This window comes from Ambystoma mexicanum, chromosome 3p (genome assembly GCF_040938575.1).
Source record: "Ambystoma mexicanum isolate Mex_15411 chromosome 3p, UKY_AmexF1_1, whole genome shotgun sequence".
NCBI classification, from domain to species: Eukaryota; Metazoa; Chordata; class Amphibia; order Caudata; family Ambystomatidae; genus Ambystoma; species Ambystoma mexicanum.
In genome coordinates this window covers 1,234,132,955-1,234,152,382 of record NC_090925.1, presented here as the reverse complement: position 1 = coordinate 1,234,152,382, position 19,428 = coordinate 1,234,132,955, and the positions used below count along the sequence as shown (strand labels likewise).

Sequence of the window (19,428 nt, the reverse complement as noted above, 5' to 3'; positions counted from 1 at the left end):
ACTTGTTCATCGAGCCCAGCCACAAGTCCTGGAACTTTGGGATCCTTCCCATCTTACTTTGTTCATACCACCCCAACAGACTCGCACTACTCTTGAAGACGTACATATTCGCCACAGTGGTTTTCCCTTTGCATTCTAACTTTGCTTTAAACGCTCCCAATATCTCAATGTGTACTCCACCACATGCATTAGCCTTAATGTTGGGGTGGGAAAGCTTCGCCCCCTTGAACCTATCAACCCAAACACTGCCATCAATGGTAATATAGTCTGACCCCATATCCACTAGCATTGACACACTCACGCCTTTCACCACCACCATTGCATGTTGTTTCTTACCTCTCTGGGGCTGAGACCCCAATGTGCTCACTGACCAATTTACCCCACTGCTGACTCACTTTCAAAATTATCCATTTTATCCTCACCCGTTTCAAGCTCACTTCGCTAAGTGTCTTATGAGAAAATGTCTCACTGCACCGAGCAAAATGCCCCTTCGAAAGGATTGTGTCCTCCCACGTATTCCTCATCTTGTGATAATTCGTTTAGCCAGCTTCGCTGCTTTGGAAAAAAACATTTTGGCAGCGGGCGCTGTGCTCGAGGTTGTGGCGTTGAATGTCCCTCGACGGGCTCTGTACCGTGTCAACGTCACTGATGGTATAAGTAGCTCGAGCCGCGCCCGTTGGCTTCAGTTCCGTTTTTCCGATTGCTTCGCTCTCGTGAGCGGCGCGCTTTGAGATTTTCTGTCAAGAAAATGTCTTCATCGACCGCTTCAACTCCCAAAACTGGGTTTAAGAAGTGTAACGACTGCAGGTCGAAGATGTCTATCACCGATCCTCACCGTATCTGTCTTTGGTGCCTGCGCTCAGACCATCAAACCAGCGACTGTGCTTCCTGTCAGTCAATGATGGAGAAGGCCCTCCGTGAGAGGAAAAGTAAGTTAGCAGTGGGGCGGGATGCGTCAAAGGGCTCTTCGAAAGCCTTATCTAAAAGACATAAGAAATCGTCCGATTCAAAGGAATCGGAGCGTCATGAAAAATATTCGAAGAGATCCCGATCTCGTAGCAGGTCGAGACGATCTTCGTCTTCTTCCTTCGTCTTCTTCTAAAAAGCTCGAAAGGAGACATAGATCTCCATCGTCATCTTCGGATTCATCGACGGAATTGGTTCGATGTCCGACTAGATGGGATTCCCCTTCAAAATGGGAAAGCTCTAGGAGAAAAATGATGCAGGTCTTTGAGAACGCGGCCTTGACCCCCTCAAAGCAACCCCACAAAGGCCAGACCCTGGTTGCTCCATTGGATGACGCAGGGAAGTCGGGAACTATGACGGTAAAGCCTAGTAGTACCCATAAATCTCGAGTCGACAAATCGTCGAGAGATCCTCGAAAATCGAGAGTTTCTCCGATCCCTCATCAAAAACAAAAGTTGTCGAAGTCGAGCGCAACTTCATCGATGCCATCGGCGCCGACAGCTCTGACAACGAAGCCTATATTATCCTCGACGCCTTTGTCGAAGGCTTTGTCGAGTGTGTCGAAGGTTCCTTCGACCCCCTCGAAGAAAACACTGATTCCTTCGACGAAAAATCAGTAGCAAGAGAGAAGGTTTACACCTTTACCAAAATCGGACTTCTTTAGGTCCATGTCTTCAATTTTTGAAGAATCTGGCTCAGATGATGAGGAGGTCACTCCTTTTGGAGTAAAATATGGCACTTCACAAGTTCCAGAGCAACTGATAAATCATGAGACAAAAATGAGAGACCTATCTGAAACTCTGCATTCTGCTAGTGGTGTGGACACATCACCTGAATTGGAGTTTGCTGCACCTGATCCTGCAGAACATGCAGACCCAGGGTATAGGAATTTGATGAGTAGGCTGATTGAATATATGGGTTGGGGAAGAGCCTCCCTTACATTTGAACAAGACGATATGACAGACATTATAGTCTGGGGACCCTGGAAAGACCCAGTTCTCCCTTTCAATAGGGCGCTCCAAAGGACAGTTGAAAAGAACTGGGAAAAACCTGATCGCATTGCTGCAGTAGACAGCAATCTCCCAAAGAAGTACAGAACTTCTACTTCTGATCCAGAATACCTGAGTAGACACCCTACACCAAAAAGTCTGGTTATTCAGGCCGCTACTACTTCCAGGCAGACAGCATACCCAACCATACCTCCGGACAGGGAGGACAAAAAGGTTGATGCCTGGGCTCGTAAAGTTTTTACTTTGGGTAGCATGGCCTTGAAATCGACCAACGTCGCCTGTACCCTGGCCAGGTTCACACATACCCTGTGGGAATGCATTTCGGCAGCGGCTGAACATATTCCGGAAGGCGAGGAAAGGGAAGGCTTCCTGAATATAGTCAATGAAGGAAAGGAGGCAATGGGGGAATGCCTCCAGTCTGGACTGGATACTGTTGATGGTATTAGCAGATCCATGGCATCAAGCACAGTGCTACGCAGATTTGCGTGGTTCAGGAAGTTAGGGTTTGCACCAGATGTGCAGACCAGACTTCTCAACATGCCCTTTGATGGCTCGAGGCTGTTAGATAGTAAGGCTGAGAGCCTAGAAAAACTATAGACCTCGAAAGCGGCAGCTAAATCTCTTAGTAGCTCTATGAGACAGCCTCAGAAACCCTATACGGGCTCATTTTCCTGGAGGGGTTGTCCTTTTCGATACTACTCCTCTGTTGGTAGAGGAAGAGGACAGGCTTTTCAAAGGGACAAGAGGAATGTCACTCGTAGTGGACGAGCAAAGACTACAAAGCCATCTTCAGGAACGGCATCTATGCCCTCAGCCGCTCCTGCAGCCGCCTCCAAATCTCTCTGAGGTCTTATCATTCAAAACACCAGTGGGAGGCAGAATCTCGCAGCATCTGAAAGAAAGGCGGGGCATTACTTCAGATGCTTGGGCACTGTAAACAGTAGCTCAAGCTTACTACCTTCCCTTCTTAAAAAGACCTCACGATCATCCTCCGGAAGCCAGTTCTACCAAAACTCCAGACCCGCTCCTTTTGCAGGAAAATTTAACCCTGTTAGAGAAAGGTGCAATAGTCCATGTACCTGTAGCAGAGAGGAACAAAGGTTGGTACTCCCCTTATTTTCTTATCCCAAAGAAGGGCGGAGGATAGAGACCCATCGTGGATTTAAGAAAATTTAACAAGTTCATCAGGAAGAACAAGTTCAAGATGGTAACCCTTTCTCAGATCCTTCAGACTCTCCAGCTCCAAGACTGGTTGGTATCATTGGACCTTCAGGATGCTTATTTTCATGTGCCAATCCATCCCAAGCACAGAAAATACCTGAGGTTCGCAGTTGGCGGTTCTCACTATCAGTTTCGAGTTCTGCCATTCGGGCTGACCACCGCCTGAGGGTTTTCACCAAACTGATGGCGGTAGTGGCAGCGAGTCTCAGGAGAGGGGGGATTCATGTCTACCCCTACCTGGACGACTAATCAGAGCACGTTCTCCAGAACAAGCTCAGGAACACCTGTAGACCACCTGCCACTTCCTCCACAACCTGGTCTTCTCCCTCAATTTCAAGAAGTCCCACATGATACCATCCCAACAACTCCAGTTTGTCGGAGCAGTCTTGGACACTTCCTCGGGCAAAGCCTCGCTGCCCGAGGTGAGAGCTCTCCACATCCAGCAGATGGTAACAAAATTCCAAAAAGCCCAGCATCTGCCGGCCTTCGATTTCCTGAGGTTGCTAGGACTTATGGCATCCTGCATTTTTCTGGTGCCAGAGGCCAGACTGAGAATGAGATCCCTCCAATGGGCCCTCAGAACTCAGTGGTCCCAATTCTCAGGGAATACGTCAGATCTTCTGCAAGTCCCAAGCGCAGTTGCTCAGGATCTATCATGGTGGGCTTGCAACAACAACATCCTCAAAGGAGAATCGTTTTGGCAACCATAGCCGGAGATAACAGTAGTGGCGGACGCCTCACTCACTTGGTGGGGAGCTCACACCAACGATCTGACAATCAGCGGATGTTGGTCTCCATCGGAGTCCAAACTACACATCAACCTAATGAAGCTGAGGGCAATCAGACTAGCGCTGAAGACCTTCCTGCCCTCCGTACAGAGAAAGAATGTCCTTATAATGACGGGCAACACAGTGGCCATGTACTACCTCAACAAAAGAGGGGGCGTAGGATCACTTTCTCTGTGCAGAGAAGCAATGCAGCTCTGGTTCTGGGCAATACAAGAAGGAATCTCTCTGTCGGCAGTTCACCTAGCCGGAGAGCAGAACATGGCGGCAGATGCTCTGAGCAGGTAGAGCACAGTCTCCCACAAGTGGGAGTTAGCTCAGGAAGTCCTTCTGGAGATCTTCGCCCTTTGGGTAACCCCTCAAGTGGATCTGTTCGCAACCACGGTAAACCGGAAGTGCGATCAGTATTGCTCAAGGGAATTTCCTCCGAGAGGAGCTCTAGGGGACGCATTCGTAGTGGATTGGGATTTTCCCCTGCTGTGCGCATTTCCTCCAGTCCCTGTGATTCCTCAAGTAATCAGGAGGTTGAGAAAGTTCAAGAAAAACATTGTCCTAATTGCCCTGGACTGGGCCAGGAGAACGTGGTACCCGGACCTTCTAGACATGTCCATCTGCCCTCCAGTACGTCTTCCTCAAAGAGAGGATCTTCTCTCGCAAGAGGAAGGTCGGGTTCTCCATCCAGAGGTCAACACACTCAACCTTCATGCATGGTTTCTGAGAGGTTGAGATAAAGGGATTGGGATCTTCCGGATGACGTAATGGAGATTTTGCTTTCGGCCAGGAGGCCAGCAACAGAATCCTTGTACTGGTGTCGTTGGAATAAGTTCAGTAACTGGTGCAAAGATAAGGATGTGGACCCTTTTTAATGTTGCACACCATTGGTACTTTCCTTCCTATTACATCTAGCCAATCTGGGACTGCAGATCGGAACAATCAAAGGATATCTTGCTGCGGTGTCTATTTTTAAGTGCTCTTCGGAAGAGGTTTCTTACTTTAAAATACCATTAATAATACAATTCTTAAAAGGACTTACAAATGTATATCCACCAATACCATTTCATGTTCCAACTTGGGATTTAAATTTAGTTCTTAAATTCCTAACATGTATACCATTTGAGCCTCTGCATTCCTGTCCATTGAGGCTTTTAACACTAAAGACTGTCATTCTTGTGGCATTAACATCAGAGTGCAGGGTTAGTGAACTACAGGCTCTCTCATGTAAACCTCCATACACCACATTTTACAAAGACAAAGTAGTTCTGAAAGTTAAACCATATTTCTTACCGAAAGTAGTTTCCGACTTCCATTTGTCGCAGAAAATTGTTTTACCAACATTCGATCCTCCTCCTCGTTTGGGAAAAGAAGAGGAGAGATTACATAGGCTGGACCCCAATAGGGCCCTCAGCTTTTACATTGCAAGAATGACAAAATTACGTCAAGACGACCAACTCTTTGTGGGCTACGCAGGTCGTAAATTGGGTTTAGCGGGACAAAACAAATCATATCCCGCTGGATTATTCTAGCTATACTGGAATGTTACAGATTAGCAGGAAAAGATCCACCGGATGGGCTACTTGCTCACTCCACAAGGGGAATAGCTACTTCTGCGGCTTTGAAGAGGGGAGTCACTGCAAAAGATATTTTCTCGGCTGCAACATGGGCATCAATGCATACTTTTATCAAGCATTACTGCTTAGATGCATCCTCATCCAATGAGGGGCTATTTGCCAGAGCGGTACTTCACTCTGTACATGAAAACAAGAACTAGCACGCCCGCCTCTAAATTGGTCACTGCTATGGGAGTCTATCACAAGATGAGGAATGCGTGGGAGGACACAATCCATTCGAAGAACAAGTTACTTACCAACTGTAACATTCTTTCGACTGGATGTTCCTCCCACGTATTCCTCATCGACCCTCCCAACCTACCCCGCAGTACAGTTATGTTCTCTTACGATTTCCTCTCACGATGTGCCTATCAGTCACAGCATACGCCTGGATGTTCCACGAGTATTTCCTCGAAAAAACAGAACTGAAGCCAACGTACGCGGCTCGAGCTACTTATACCATCAGTGACGTCGACACGGTACGGAGCCCGTCCAGGGACATTCGAGCACAGCGCCCCTGCCAAATTTTTTTTTCCGAAGCAGCGAAGCTGGCAAAACAAATTATCGCAAGATGAGGAATACGTGGGAGGAACATCCAGTCGAAAGAACATTACAGTTGGTAAGTAGCTTGTTCTTCTTACCAAACTTATGACATGTAAACTTGAGACCAGGGAACACCCCATTACTTGCAAATGAAACGTGCTGCCACAACGGAAACACCACTTATGATTAGAGCCTTTGACTTTATTGTACTCGCTACTTTCAATGGCAGTCCCTTTCTTCACCATTGTTATGAATGCCATATCATATCATTTCACCCTTTTGTTTAACAGCTGGCTTCTTCTGGACTCCTTTCTTATTGTTAGCCTGCATATCCACAGAAACAACACCCCCTTCACTATGGGTTGCAAATCCTTCTTTTCCAATTCCTTGACACATGCCATCATATGTTCCATCTTCTTTGCAATCGAGTACATCATCCAGGCTTGGGTCACCTTTAGTCCAAATCTCTTCCCTTATTTTGCTCTCATGTATTTTCAACATGAACTGATCACAAAGCTTCTCATTATGTTATCCCAAAATGACATTTATTTGCCAGCTCCCTGAGTCCAGTGATAAAGCCTTCCACAGTTTCCCCTCTTCCCTGCTCACGTATTCCGAAGTAATATCTCTTCGATATGATGCTAGTCTTCTTTTCAAAGTGGAGGTCCATTATCTTCCAAATGCTCTGATATGCATTTACGGACTGCCCTGCGGTAGATTCCTGCCCATTCGTGGAAGCAGTCAGTTCCGTTAAACCTTTCGGTATCCTGCGCCCCTCAGACCGCAAACACTGTATGTGGGGCCATGTATTGCCAGGATGTTTCCCACTTTACTAAATGTTCACCTGGGTTTGCCAGGAATTGGGGGAAGTAGGTTGCTGAACCAGCCGTTGGACCCTTAACATTCTCCCAGCAAGAATCCCTTTTAGAATGAGAATTCAATTAAACTATATAGAATGGAGTCTGCACTGGAAGCCTGCAGGCATACAAGAATGAAACCTAAAGTACAACATAACAAACTTGCTCTGCGGACTGCCCCTCGTTGATTCCCTTAAACGGAATGTGGATCCTAAGGCAACAATGCAAGCCCCCGCTCCTCACATATGGCATGGTGTCGGCGGGGGGTAGACAGAGGGTTCTCCCCACGTTACACCTTGGCCAGAACCACTTGGCTTGTGACGGCACCCAGCCACCTTGGCCACCCCCACCATCCTCTAGTAAGCACAGGCAAGGGACTTTGTTACCTTTCTAAAAATCCTGGCCATATGATGTGCTCGTTTTAGAATGCATTGGTTTGTGTGGTTGTGTATGAGAGTTGTGTGTTTGTGTACTTCTCCTTTATACGTGTTCGTCCATATATGTATGGTTGTGAGTGCATCTGTTCGCATGGTGGGAATGTACCGGGCAAATGGGGGAACTGGGCACACATAATGAATGCCTGCACATATGATGGCAATATGAGGCATGTGAGTAAGGTACCAGGACAAAAACAAAAATATATGTAGATATAGCAGCACCAGACATATAATAACCAGCATATGACAGTGGTCCTAACCTACTGCATATGTAAATGATACCAATACCTAGTGTACATTGGAAATATTAGGCCACATGATATCAATATGTGCCACACTTAGTGGGAACCCATAGGACCCAGGCATATCCATAGTTCTTGCATAGAAGTGCACGACTCCGTAATATGATGGTCCTTTTTGACCATTTAGTGGCCGTTCCTACACTAAAATTATATACCCATTTTACACAACACTCAATAATATACACATTTGTATATACCACCACTCCTTAATCAATCACATACCCATTATCATAAATCTGGTCAGATAACAACATTCAAGCCGCCCCAAAAACCCTCTTTTCAGCAGTGCACCTTCTTTGCACTAATTAAAACGAGTCAGACCTAATGATTTGCCATTACTTGAAACTGTTTTACTAAATTGGCAGAAGATGCAAGCTTGTCATTTTGTGAATGATTACCCATTCCAAAAAACCCATGTTCTAGGCAATAGTTAGACGTCACACACACTTAATATCTATGTATCCCCGGAAGGCTTCTTGTAACTTGGAATCTCACTGGCTTATCTCATTGTAGACTGAGCAATGATGCCAATCTGCAAACTCCTACTCATTTTTATTCAGCAGCCACACTCTTCTCTCATGTTTTTAGTCACTATCGGGTCATTAGTATACTATGCTACAATAGGGTATTCCGCATAGTATATAGTGTTTCAGCCCCTAAAAAGTGGACTACTCTATTTCCTTGTTTTCTTTCGGGGAGACCTCATCTGTGACTCTTTATTTTTTTGCAGGAGTACATCCTGAAGGGAGTGGTGAATGCAGCCCTTGGTCAAGAGATGGGCTCGGTAAGTAGAATGCATGATCTTCTCTTTACTCAATCTGTCCCTTGGGGTACACCTTAACTGGTACTCTATTAACACATTTTCAAGCAAAGCAGTAGTGTAGGTTCCCAGAGTAGTAATGTGGATTCATGCTTCAACCGTCTAGAAAACGTGTGTTTTGCACCTAAAGGGACCCAATACTGAGGAATTCCAAACCTTGTAGAACCATAACTTAATTAGAGCTTGAGTCAGTGCTCAAACATGACATAATTGGAGCTTGTATAAGCCTTGGTGAGGCAATAGACAAATGTCATGGATCATGCAGAACTGTATCTCTTTAATGTTTTGTGGGATAGAGAGTAGACATATTTAACAGGTCTGCTCTCAAGAGTTTTCATACAAACCCATGATAGGTGAGGGGCTAGAGATGTTCCAAGTGATATACAATGATGTCACCAAAGCCTTTGTTCATTGCTCACGGGTAATGGCACGCAGAGAGTTGTTCCTCACCGCAGTAGAACTGGTGCTTGGAGTAGAACCAGACCCTGTGTTAAAATAAATTCTGTGGGTGATCACTTTCATAGAGAAGTTCCATAGAGCTGTTGTACCAAATTAATTGTAAGGATTTTATGTACGATTCTATTAATTGAAACGTTAATAGGAGCGCAGAATCAATGTTTCCCTCAGAGACTGCTCTGAGTCTGTGGTAGATCTATGGAAAGGATTGCATGGCCTATAGACTTCTATTGCTATGAGACGACGAAGCTGTGGTGTTGTGGGTGTAGGGGTGGGGGTATTGAACATTGTCTGCTGAAAATGGTCATTTGAGAACCTCAGCTGTATTGTTGATGTGTTTTTATGATTCAATTGATGGAGTTGTCTTTATGATGGTAGAGGCAGAAGGGTGATGATGATATTGCCCTTGTTTTAGTCCATGGGGAGGTCGGAGGCAGGTGGTGTGAGGCTGTTGATGACAGTTTCAATTATAATGGCACTAGGCACTTTATTAGGTTTAATATTAGTTAGATTAAGCCAACGTGCCTTTGACTTCCTCGACGCAGCATATGACGGGGGACATTGAGGCGATAAGGAGGTACTGGGAGCACAAGGGAGACGCTGTGTGGTGCGATATGTTCCAGGATGGGAAACTTCTAGAATTCCCAGACATTCGGAGGCGACACTGTTGTTACTGTATGATCTCCTTGAATGGGGGCATGAGGTCACTAGACTGTAGAAGATGCTGCTGGAGGGGCCTCTTTAAGGGAGAACTGAAGGTGAAGGCTAAATGGGAGAATGATCTGGGTAGGACACTGGGGAGGCGGAATGGAGGAACGCTTTGCTACATGTGAAGAAGGTGTCCAGAAATGCATGGCACAAATTGACCCAGTTATATACCCTTCGTAGGTCATACTTGACGCCATTGAGGATCTACAGGTTCGTGCAAGGGGTGTCTCCTGGCTGCCCCAGGTGTGCTGGTGACACTGCTGATTTAATGCACATGTTCTGGACATGCACAAGGGTGCAGAAATTCTGGCTCTGCATTTGATCAAAATTGGATGCTGTAGGAATTACTCGGTTTGCTTGGCATATACCCCTGCCCGAAAGCCAATAGGCATGTAACTAAGCTACTGGATTTGGCATGTATAGTAGCTTAGCGGAGATTAGCTATGATGTGGAAGTTGCTGGAGGGTCCGAGTAATAGTTCCCCGTGGGCGCATCTTCAGATCTGGTCTCTGGCTGAAACTAAGGTGTGGTACAGGTGTGCGAGCAAGAACGCACAGGAGGTGAATGATAATATATTGGCCTGGAGTGCCCCCATACACCTGATGTTTGCTCTGTTATGACACGTGTGAGGCAGGTATGGTAACAAGAGAGACACAGACTCAAAAGGGTTTGTTTGAAAACCTTTATTTACTAAGGTTCCAGGGCTGCTGTAATGCCTGACTGGCCCCAACTCTAAAGGGGTCATTTCCTTAACTGATATGTCTTATGGGCGTTGTTGTCTAATAGTCCAAAAATAAGTCTGTCTGTGTCTAAACCTCTGCTTCCCCTCACGCTGTACAAACATGTGATAGAAAGTCTTATAAAAAGGAAATATAGTGGTTCAAAAAAAGTGGGAAACCAAAGTTGGTTTCAGGTGGTCTTCTCACCAGGTGCTGTTTGGAAAATGTCACACAAATGAGTTCAATCAACACGGCTGTTTGTAAGACCTTCTCCACAGGCCCCTTGTAGTTATTCCAACTACCTTCAGTGTCTTTCAGTTCCTTGAGATTCCCTTCCCCAAGCTTCAGCTTATTCAAGTTTCAAAACACCATAGAAGAAAAAGTAACAGTACTTTTTGTAAGCTTTTCGGGGTTCCCTTCCCCACGCCGCAATCCTTTCGACATAATAACAAAACTAAGAAGTCTCCAACTTGGTTGGGCCTCTTAGGGTGCCCTTCCCCAAGCTCAGGCCCCTTTCAACTTTCAAACACAAAGTCACTGTTATCAGAATGCTTTCTTTGCGAGGCCTCTCAGGGTTCCCTTCCCCAAGCTCAGACCAGTTTTCAAACACAAAACATAATATATATCACAGTTCATTCTTGATTTCACAGGGTGCCCCTCCTCAGGTTTTAGGCCCCTCTAATTCAAAACACAAATTCAGCTGTTCAGGATGTACCTTTTTCTTATTGACAATCTTTTTCACATACCATCCTTTCATGGGGTAGGATCCGAGGCTTTAGAAAACGCCAGGCTCTTTGATTTCCGTACTGCCGCGGCTAACAGAACTTCAAGTGTCCAGTTCAACGAGTGTCCGAGTACGTACAGGAAGTACATACCAGCTCCACTGTGAATGTATAAGTGGGATTTATTGTCTCTGCTGCAGGATCGGTCTTGATAGTATTTCAGACCTAAGTAGAAGTCAAGTGTTTAATTTAGACTATCCATGAATTGAAATGGGGACCCAAGCCTTGCTCGAGATGCATGGTTGTTACAAATACTTGTGCATTTATTGAGGAAAGAAAAGAAATCTTCAGGTTATATCAACTAATTAAGAGTTGAACACCCGTCCAATCGTATCCTATCCCCCTTCTTTTCCCTGAGGAAGGCTCAGCCTTTGGAAATATGTCTGGTCGGCCAAGCCAACACTTGAGTTGGCATTTTGTTCTTTGAAATATTAACTTTTTTAGATTATGGGTTAAAATGGATGTGTTATTTTAGACACCTTATTGTAGGTGCTGTGTCAACACACAAGTGTGGCCTAAGGTGTATTTATTGTTAGGGTTTGTTGATTGGTATCCTTCTCTTCTTGCACATAATTCATTCACTTAGTGCACAGGCCTTTGTTGGCACTTGAGTGGTGGAGATTCTTCAGTCTTTCTCCGCTTTGGGTTCTTTCGGAATGGGTTCCGTCTACTGGCATTTTGCACTAGATGGTGCTCCTCAGTATTGGAGATAAATTTCCAATATATGTCCATGTCCATGTTGAACTTTTAATATGTTTTAAAAAGAATATTTGGTATTTTATTTGATCAAAAATAAACTTTTGTTAAAGAAATGTTTATTTTGAGAATTGCATACTTTGAGTGAACCCCCGAGACCTGTACTTTGTTTTTGTGTTCTTTGCTTTTCCTAAGCTGACCAATCTGACCCTTTTGCCCCTCTCAGTTTTCTTACTCTTATTTTCTTGATACCTTTCTGCTCTTCAGATTCTTCCCGCACCCCTTTACTTCTTCTTTCCTTTCCATGTACACTTGCACTGTTTATTCTTGCGTTTCTTATTGTGCCACTGGCACCTGCCCTTTACTTTCCTTGTGCTACCTTGCACCCACCTTTCTGTTTTCTTTTTTTATTGTGCCACTGGCACCTTTCTTTGTCTCCTTTCATGCTCCTCTCTTGTCCATTACAGGCCAGTCGCACTTGTGCTTTTCTTTACTTTCTCTCATTTTCCGCTCCGATCAGTCTTTTGCTCGCTTTCTGCTCCGATCTGCTTTTCGCTTTCCTTTCTGCTTTGTTCTGTCAATTTTATACTTGCTGCTTCACTTTTGCTTTCAGCCTTTACACTTTCCGATTCGCTCTTGCTTTCAGCTGCACTTTCAGTCTTTACACTTTCTGCTTCACTCTTGCGTTCAGCTGCGCTTTCAGCTTTTACACTTTCTGCTTCACTCTTGCTTTTAGCTGTACTTTCAGCTTTTACGCTTTCTGCTTCGCTGTTGCTTTGCACTTTCAGCCTTTACACTTTCTGCTTCGCTCTTGCTTCCTTGCAATCCCATGGCGCTTTTACTATCTGTGCCTATCTCCCGCTCCGCTATCATCCAAATGCATGCTGCTGAGTTTCTCTCACATTCCCCATGAAACTCACCGGGCAGCGTCGCGTTGAGAGGCGGTTCCTCAAGGAAATGCAGGTTTGAGGTCACTATCTCACCACCTGCCCCTCAATCACTCCTGGAGTCGGCACAGACCCCAAGGGAACGAGGACTCTCTTGAACCTGGCTGGCAGAATGCAGGCTGCGTTTCTCCAGATCCCTGGAGGAATGACTCCCTCGCAAGCTGCAGCCCTTAATCCACACCAGGCCAGTGTCTGCACGCGTCCTCCTGCTGCTTCTGCTTCTCTGCTCCTGGAATCCTCTGGTCCGGACTGCATCCCCAGCTCGCTCATTTTTGTGTGCATGACCACACCTTTCATAGTGTACAAACCAGTCAAGTGGAGTTAGGTGTGAATAGTTACTATTGAATGCCAGACACTGCCTGACTCTATTAGTGGGACAACCTGAGTTCTTTCTAGGGTAGGTTGCCCCTACTTTACCCATGTTATTCCCATGGGTATTCTTTACTGATATTAGTTGCCTCCACCTCATCTCAGTATTCGTTGGAAATGGGGAGGGCAAGATGGGGTGAGATTGCAAATATCCCCTTGAGCTTAAGGGAAAGAGATTAGAAATGTAACAAGATTTTGATTGAGTTCTGATCATCTTATCAGGGTATTGACAGGGGGTATAAGAAATTCTCCTGATACGTTCTTCCCCTAAGGAGTAAGTTGTCCCCTTCTTTATGTCTACCAATGGCTTATGTATATAGGGTTCTAGGTGGTATTCCCTATGATTTGGAGAGGATGAATTGTGTTTTAGTTGCACCTTCCTCCCTCTCCCTCTTGGGTAATCAGCTCTTTCCCTTCTCGCTCTGGGATCATGAAGGATAGAATGAGATGCTAACTGGATTTGGGTCATCGGAAAAAAGATATCCCAAGAAGGCATCTGGGACTTCCTCCTCCACTGCTGTCCCGTTCGACTACCGCATTTCTCTGAGGGTATTCTCCTGAGGGCAATCCCGGTCTCCCCTACTCAGGTGATCCTCCCTCGCTTCTCCGCCTCCAGGGATGGGATTCAAAAGCAATGGCCCTTTCCAGGCCACCTGAATAGAGGATTCCCGGCGTCTACATGGGAAAACACCCCCAGCTTTCTAACACATGCCTTCGTGAATGACGGGGCATGCAAGAGATGGACGATTATTAATGGATTAGCTGGGGTGCCCCTGGGGATGTAGGTGAGTGATTGAGGGCTGTGATGGGAGACACATGTGTACGGCAGAGAGGCCACGTGTAGTTGATTTACGACGAGTGTGGGAATTCAGCGCGGACCTAGCTTCGAGAAGCAACCAGAGCACTTTGCAGAGGTATATAACATTGAAGCTGCATAATGGTGCACTTTTCAGCGGTAATATAGACAGGCTGTTTTGTTTGGGGGATGCTGTATATTTTTCTTTGTACACTTTGGGGACGATAGGTATGTCACAATGATCTGTGATGCCACATGATGTTATTGTTCTCTAAATACTAATAAAACTTTTAAAAAAAATAATTATAAAACATAGGTCCTGAGAGTTTCTGTCCTCTAGCTTTCTCGACTGTCAACTGCTGGAGGCTGCAGAGGATTCAAAGAGCCACGGTGTGCCGTGGCGAGTGCCGTGGTGTGCCCTGTGGTGAGCCCCTGCTGCAGCAAAGTCTCAGAAGCCGCAGAAGCTGTGAAGCTGCAAGGTGAACCCTGTCAACCTCGCCATTGCATCCGCACTGCAGTAGCAGCAGTGTGAGAAGCAGCTCCTTGTGAAGCAGCATCTGTTTGAGAATGTGATTAACTGGGAAGCAGGAGGAAGGAGGAGTGCTGCCGATGCTGGGTTTAAAACTCCCTCCAACCCAAGCGTGAGTGTAGCAGCAGTGTGAGAGGCAGTTCCCCTGCAGAGCCCATAAAAGCCGGAGGCCTATGGAAAACCATCTATTGCTGTTGATCTAATAAGAACTGCCCCAGCAAGCACATAGAAAAGTTTCTTTAATCTATCTCTCAAGACATAATTTGGTACTACTTATTCTACGCTAATAGAAATCGTCAGCGTGTCCGTGCTTATAAACACTGTACGAGTGCTGTACCATAGATAGGAAACAGCTGACTTGAGCTTCACGCGTGGAGTGAAATTGACATCCCTTGCGATTGGTTACATTGCTATATTGTTTTATTTATTTATAAGATTTACACAAAGATAAACAAATAAATCAATTAATACAATTAAAACAAAGCAATTAAATAACCATCAAAGAACTAGTACAAACTCAGAAAATCATCCCAAATCTTTTCATGTAATCTCAACTTCCCTTGTCGCTTATAAATCGCCTTCTCCATGGTTGCATGCCCAGAAATTCCCTCAATCCAGTCTTCCACAATAGGTGCAATCCGTGTTTTCCAACCCTTCAGAACCAGTTTCTTGCCCAAACTAGCACCACGGAGCAGAAACTTTTTCCGTGAAACAGAGATATCTTCTAGCAACTCACCTCCCCCCAAAATCATCGTCATGAAATCCAACTCAACATCCAAATTCAAAACACGCAAACAAATACGACAAACATCATGCCAAAATCCCCGCACACGCAAACACTCCCAAAGCAGATGTTCCAAACTTCCCAATCCATTTCCACAACACCAGCAATCCTCCGAATCAATCATCCCTCTCTTAAACATTCGTTCTGGAGACCAAAACACTCTATTGAGTATCTTTACTTGTCTCGATCGTTCCTCCAAATTAATAGCACAAAGCTTAACGTTCGCACACATTTCAGTCCACATCTCATGCGAAAACTCACATTCCAATCACCTCCCCCACTCATCCCTCAATCCAGAGTTCTCCTCATAAGCGGACACAATGTTATTGTAAATCCTGCTAGCAATTGAACAACCACCTGGCTCCCTCTCCTTAAAGAGATTCACCATTGCACCCCCCTTCTCTACCACATCACCTATACATCTCTTCAATTTTCTGTAATCAGTAGTTCGAAAATTGTCAATGTTAAATCTTGTCTGTAATTCTCTTTCACCTATCCACTCACCATCCACAAACACATTGTCAATCCAGTAAATCCCACTCAAAAACCAATCCGGCCAGAATAAAGACCTACCTCCAATAGAAATCTACGGATTCAACCAGATAGATGCCATGAGTGGTCTTCATAGCAACCGATCCAAGCAATTCATGTATATGTCTCCACGTTTCTCTCAGAAAAACTGTCAAGGGCGATTTCTTACACAATGTGTTCGTAGCCATGAGGATTGCCCTAGGAGGAAGCGGGCCCAACAAACTTGCCTCAGCAATTGCCCATTTATTAGGTGCATCAACCAAAAAGGGTACAATGAAGTCACTGGAAAACGCTAAGTGATATGCCTTAAAGTTCTGAACTCCCAGTCCTCCCTTTTCCACAGGTAATTGAAGTTTCCACAACTTTAGCCGTGGCGGCTTGTTATCCCACAAAAAGGACTGCAACAAACCATCAATTTTCCTCCAATAGTGTTGACCAATTTTCACGGGAAGCATACCCAGAATGTAATTAATTTTCGGAGCCGCACTCATCTTAAGAGCGTTCACCTTGCCCCAAAGAGACAAATGAAGTAATGACCACCGCAAAAGGCTCAATTTCAAGTCACTACACACCTCAGTCATGTTCACCACAACCATCTCATCCACCAGCGGGCTCAGCCAAATACCCAGATATTTCAACCTCTTTTCACACCACTGAAACCTATGTCCTGTAACCAAATTCTTATCACAGTATCCTGAAACCGGCAACACTTCGGATTTAGACCAATTGACCTTAAACCCTGCCACCGCATAGAATCTATCCAAAACATCTAACAAGGCCAGAAGGGACACACTCAAATTCCGCAATAATAAAAGCAGATCATCTGCATAAAACCACAATTTTTGATCGGCACCATGAAAGTTCAATCCCTGTATTTGCACATCGCACCTCAAGGTTATCGCCAAGGGTTCCATTGCCAAAATAAAGATCAGAGGGGACAAAGGACATCCCTGTCTCGTACCCTTCTGTAGCACAAAAGAATTTGATGATTGTCCATTAGTTCTGACAGTGGCCGTTGGACAAGCATAAAGCAGGGCAACCCACGAAAAAAAATCCTTCCCCCAGGTTCATAGCACGCAGTACTGAAAAAAGATACTTCCAATCAACACGATCAAACGCCTTCTCTGCGTCTAACGAAAAAATGGCCACATCATCATCCAAATCCTGTGCATGCGTCATCAGCAGTAACACATTTCTAATATTACTAGATGTTCTTTGACCAAGGACGAAACCTGATTGATCAGTGTGCACCAATTTCACAAGCATAGTCTGCAAACGCATAGACAACAACTTCCCCAATATCTTGTTATCCGTATTAATCAGACTGATCGGACGATAATTTGAAGGCAAACTACTGTCTTTACCTTTTTTAAGGAAAACCGAAATTGTGGCATGGTTGGTAGAAGCAGGAAGCAGACCCCCTCCCTGGACTCCACATACATATCACGTAAAAGTTCTGCTGCTGAATCCGGCAAGATTTTGTAAAATTCAACAGGCAGACCGTCGGGACCAGGAGATTTGCCTGAGTTCAGTTTTCCGATCGCCAACTTCATCTCATCCACAGTTACATTCTCACCCAAGATGCCCTTCTCCAAATCACTTACTCTAGGCATATCCAAACCGTCCAAAAAGGACTCATCCAAACCACCAACACCCAATTCATTCTGGTATAATTTCTCATAATATTCCTTAAACGTCCCATTAATCTGTTGTGGATCAGAAGTCACCATACCACCCGCCGTTACAATGGAACTGATTGCACCTTCCGACTGTCGTTGCCTCAATCTGTACGCAAGCCAGCGGTCGCATTTCCCACCATACTCACAATAGGAACATTTCACCCTGAACAAATCTTTCTCAGATCGTACTCTCAAATACTCTTTAACTCTTTGCATATTCCTTAATGTTCTCTTATTTTCCAGATTTGTGGGATCATTCATCAAGTCATTTGAGCATTGTTTAATACGTTGTTCTAGATCTACACTTTTTCTCTCCAAATTTTTTCTCCTGCTCCTGGACAAGCCCAGAATCAGACCCCGCATTGTACATTTAAAAGCCTCCCAAATTGTCCTAACAGCAATCCCATCAGTTCTGTTTTCAACCACAAAATGGTCAGCCTCGGTTCTGATCTTTTCCACAATCTTCTCGTCCTGAAGAATAGAGGTATTCATTCTCCAACAAAATGACCTGGATGTAACAAACTTCAGACCTATATTCAGAACCACCGGTGCATGATCAGTAACAGCAATACAACCAATCTTGCAACTTGACAAATTGGATGTCGCAGAACCAGCTGTGAGAAACATATCAATACGGGAGTGTGCTATATTGTTACAGCACTGTCAATCGCTCGATCGCTGTGCAGCTGGGAACAGATCTCCATTGGCAAAATTGCACAGCTCAGTATGTTTCTACAGTGTGACCCCGAGCGTGGGTTTTTGTTCATAGACGTGCCTGAGGCATTCACCAGTGATCTTTAATAGAAATTGAAGGGACGTGACGGCTGGATCAAAAGAACGCTTTAAGACTCCAAGGAATAAGAGTCTCAAGGGCACCGCAATGCAGGAGCGGAAAGTGGTCTGAGTCTGTTTGCCATTTCATTTGTTGGAGGTAGAGCGCTGCTGGAGGACCTCAGTACAAGGACACAAATACCCACTGCAACTGCGGAACGTGGAGGAGAAAGTGGGTGTTGTGGCATGGACACTCGCAAAGTAAGTGCCCACAAAGGACAAGGTTTTTTGTTCCTGTTGGAAATTGCCTAACAAACGTGAGGTGCTGACTGCAGGGAATCGTTCCCTTTGAGCCGCCTGCGGGGTGCAGTGACAACGTGCATGAAATCTTACTAATGGCGAAGGAATGCTATCGGTATTGGACGGTAGAAGGAGATGACTAGAGCAAGAGCTGCTCCGTTGTTTAGACCATTCTATGAAAAGTAATCACATATTGCTAACTCGACAATTCATCCAATTAAACAATTGGGAGGATTAAGTAATTGTAGGCTATTGCAGAGTGCTGGTTTTTTTTAATGCCCAAATTGGGTTTTTGTATTTGCACTGATGAATACCAGAAAACTGAGATATGTCCTTCGCAGCCTGACAACAAGGAGAGGGAAGCGGAATGCAGACCAGCACCCCAGGCACGCAGAAAAGGTGCTGGCCCACTTGCTAACAGAGGAAAAAATAGGTAACTGGGCCAGGGCGACAACCCAATATCATGTGCTTTTTCAGTAAAACATCAAACCCCAATACTGACAGAGGGGATGGCACACTGAAGGCCAGTAGAGTGTGCTGAACAGGAACCACAACTAAAATCAACACAGGCGCCATCCTCCTCCCTCCCCCGGTCACATTAGTTAATTCCTTTACCATCTACAATAATGGATCCTTACTTGACTTATGCAAAAACCTATGGAGGAAATCTTTGAGTCCTGAAGTGATTTCACAGATGGAGATACCAGCAACTAACCTGTCAGATACCCGAGACTTGGGGCAAATGTGTCATCATCTTCCACGGAAGACGAGGATTGTTATTCCAGTGAAGGGTCTAACTCCAGTGAAGACTCT

At 45.1% G+C, this 19,428-nt stretch overlaps 1 protein-coding gene across 2 annotated transcripts in view; it reads left to right on the top strand.

Annotated features, from left to right (window-relative positions):
* The window catches only part of IFT56 (intraflagellar transport 56), a 1,056,475-nt gene that overhangs the window by 759,408 nt on the left and 277,639 nt on the right, over positions 1 to 19,428 (top strand). For both annotated transcript variants that reach the window (XM_069652706.1, XM_069652707.1), the window contains one exon: positions 8,459 to 8,512. In XM_069652706.1, the coding sequence (XP_069508807.1) occupies positions 8,459 to 8,512 (54 nt within the window). The remainder of the gene's footprint in view (positions 1 to 8,458; positions 8,513 to 19,428) is intronic.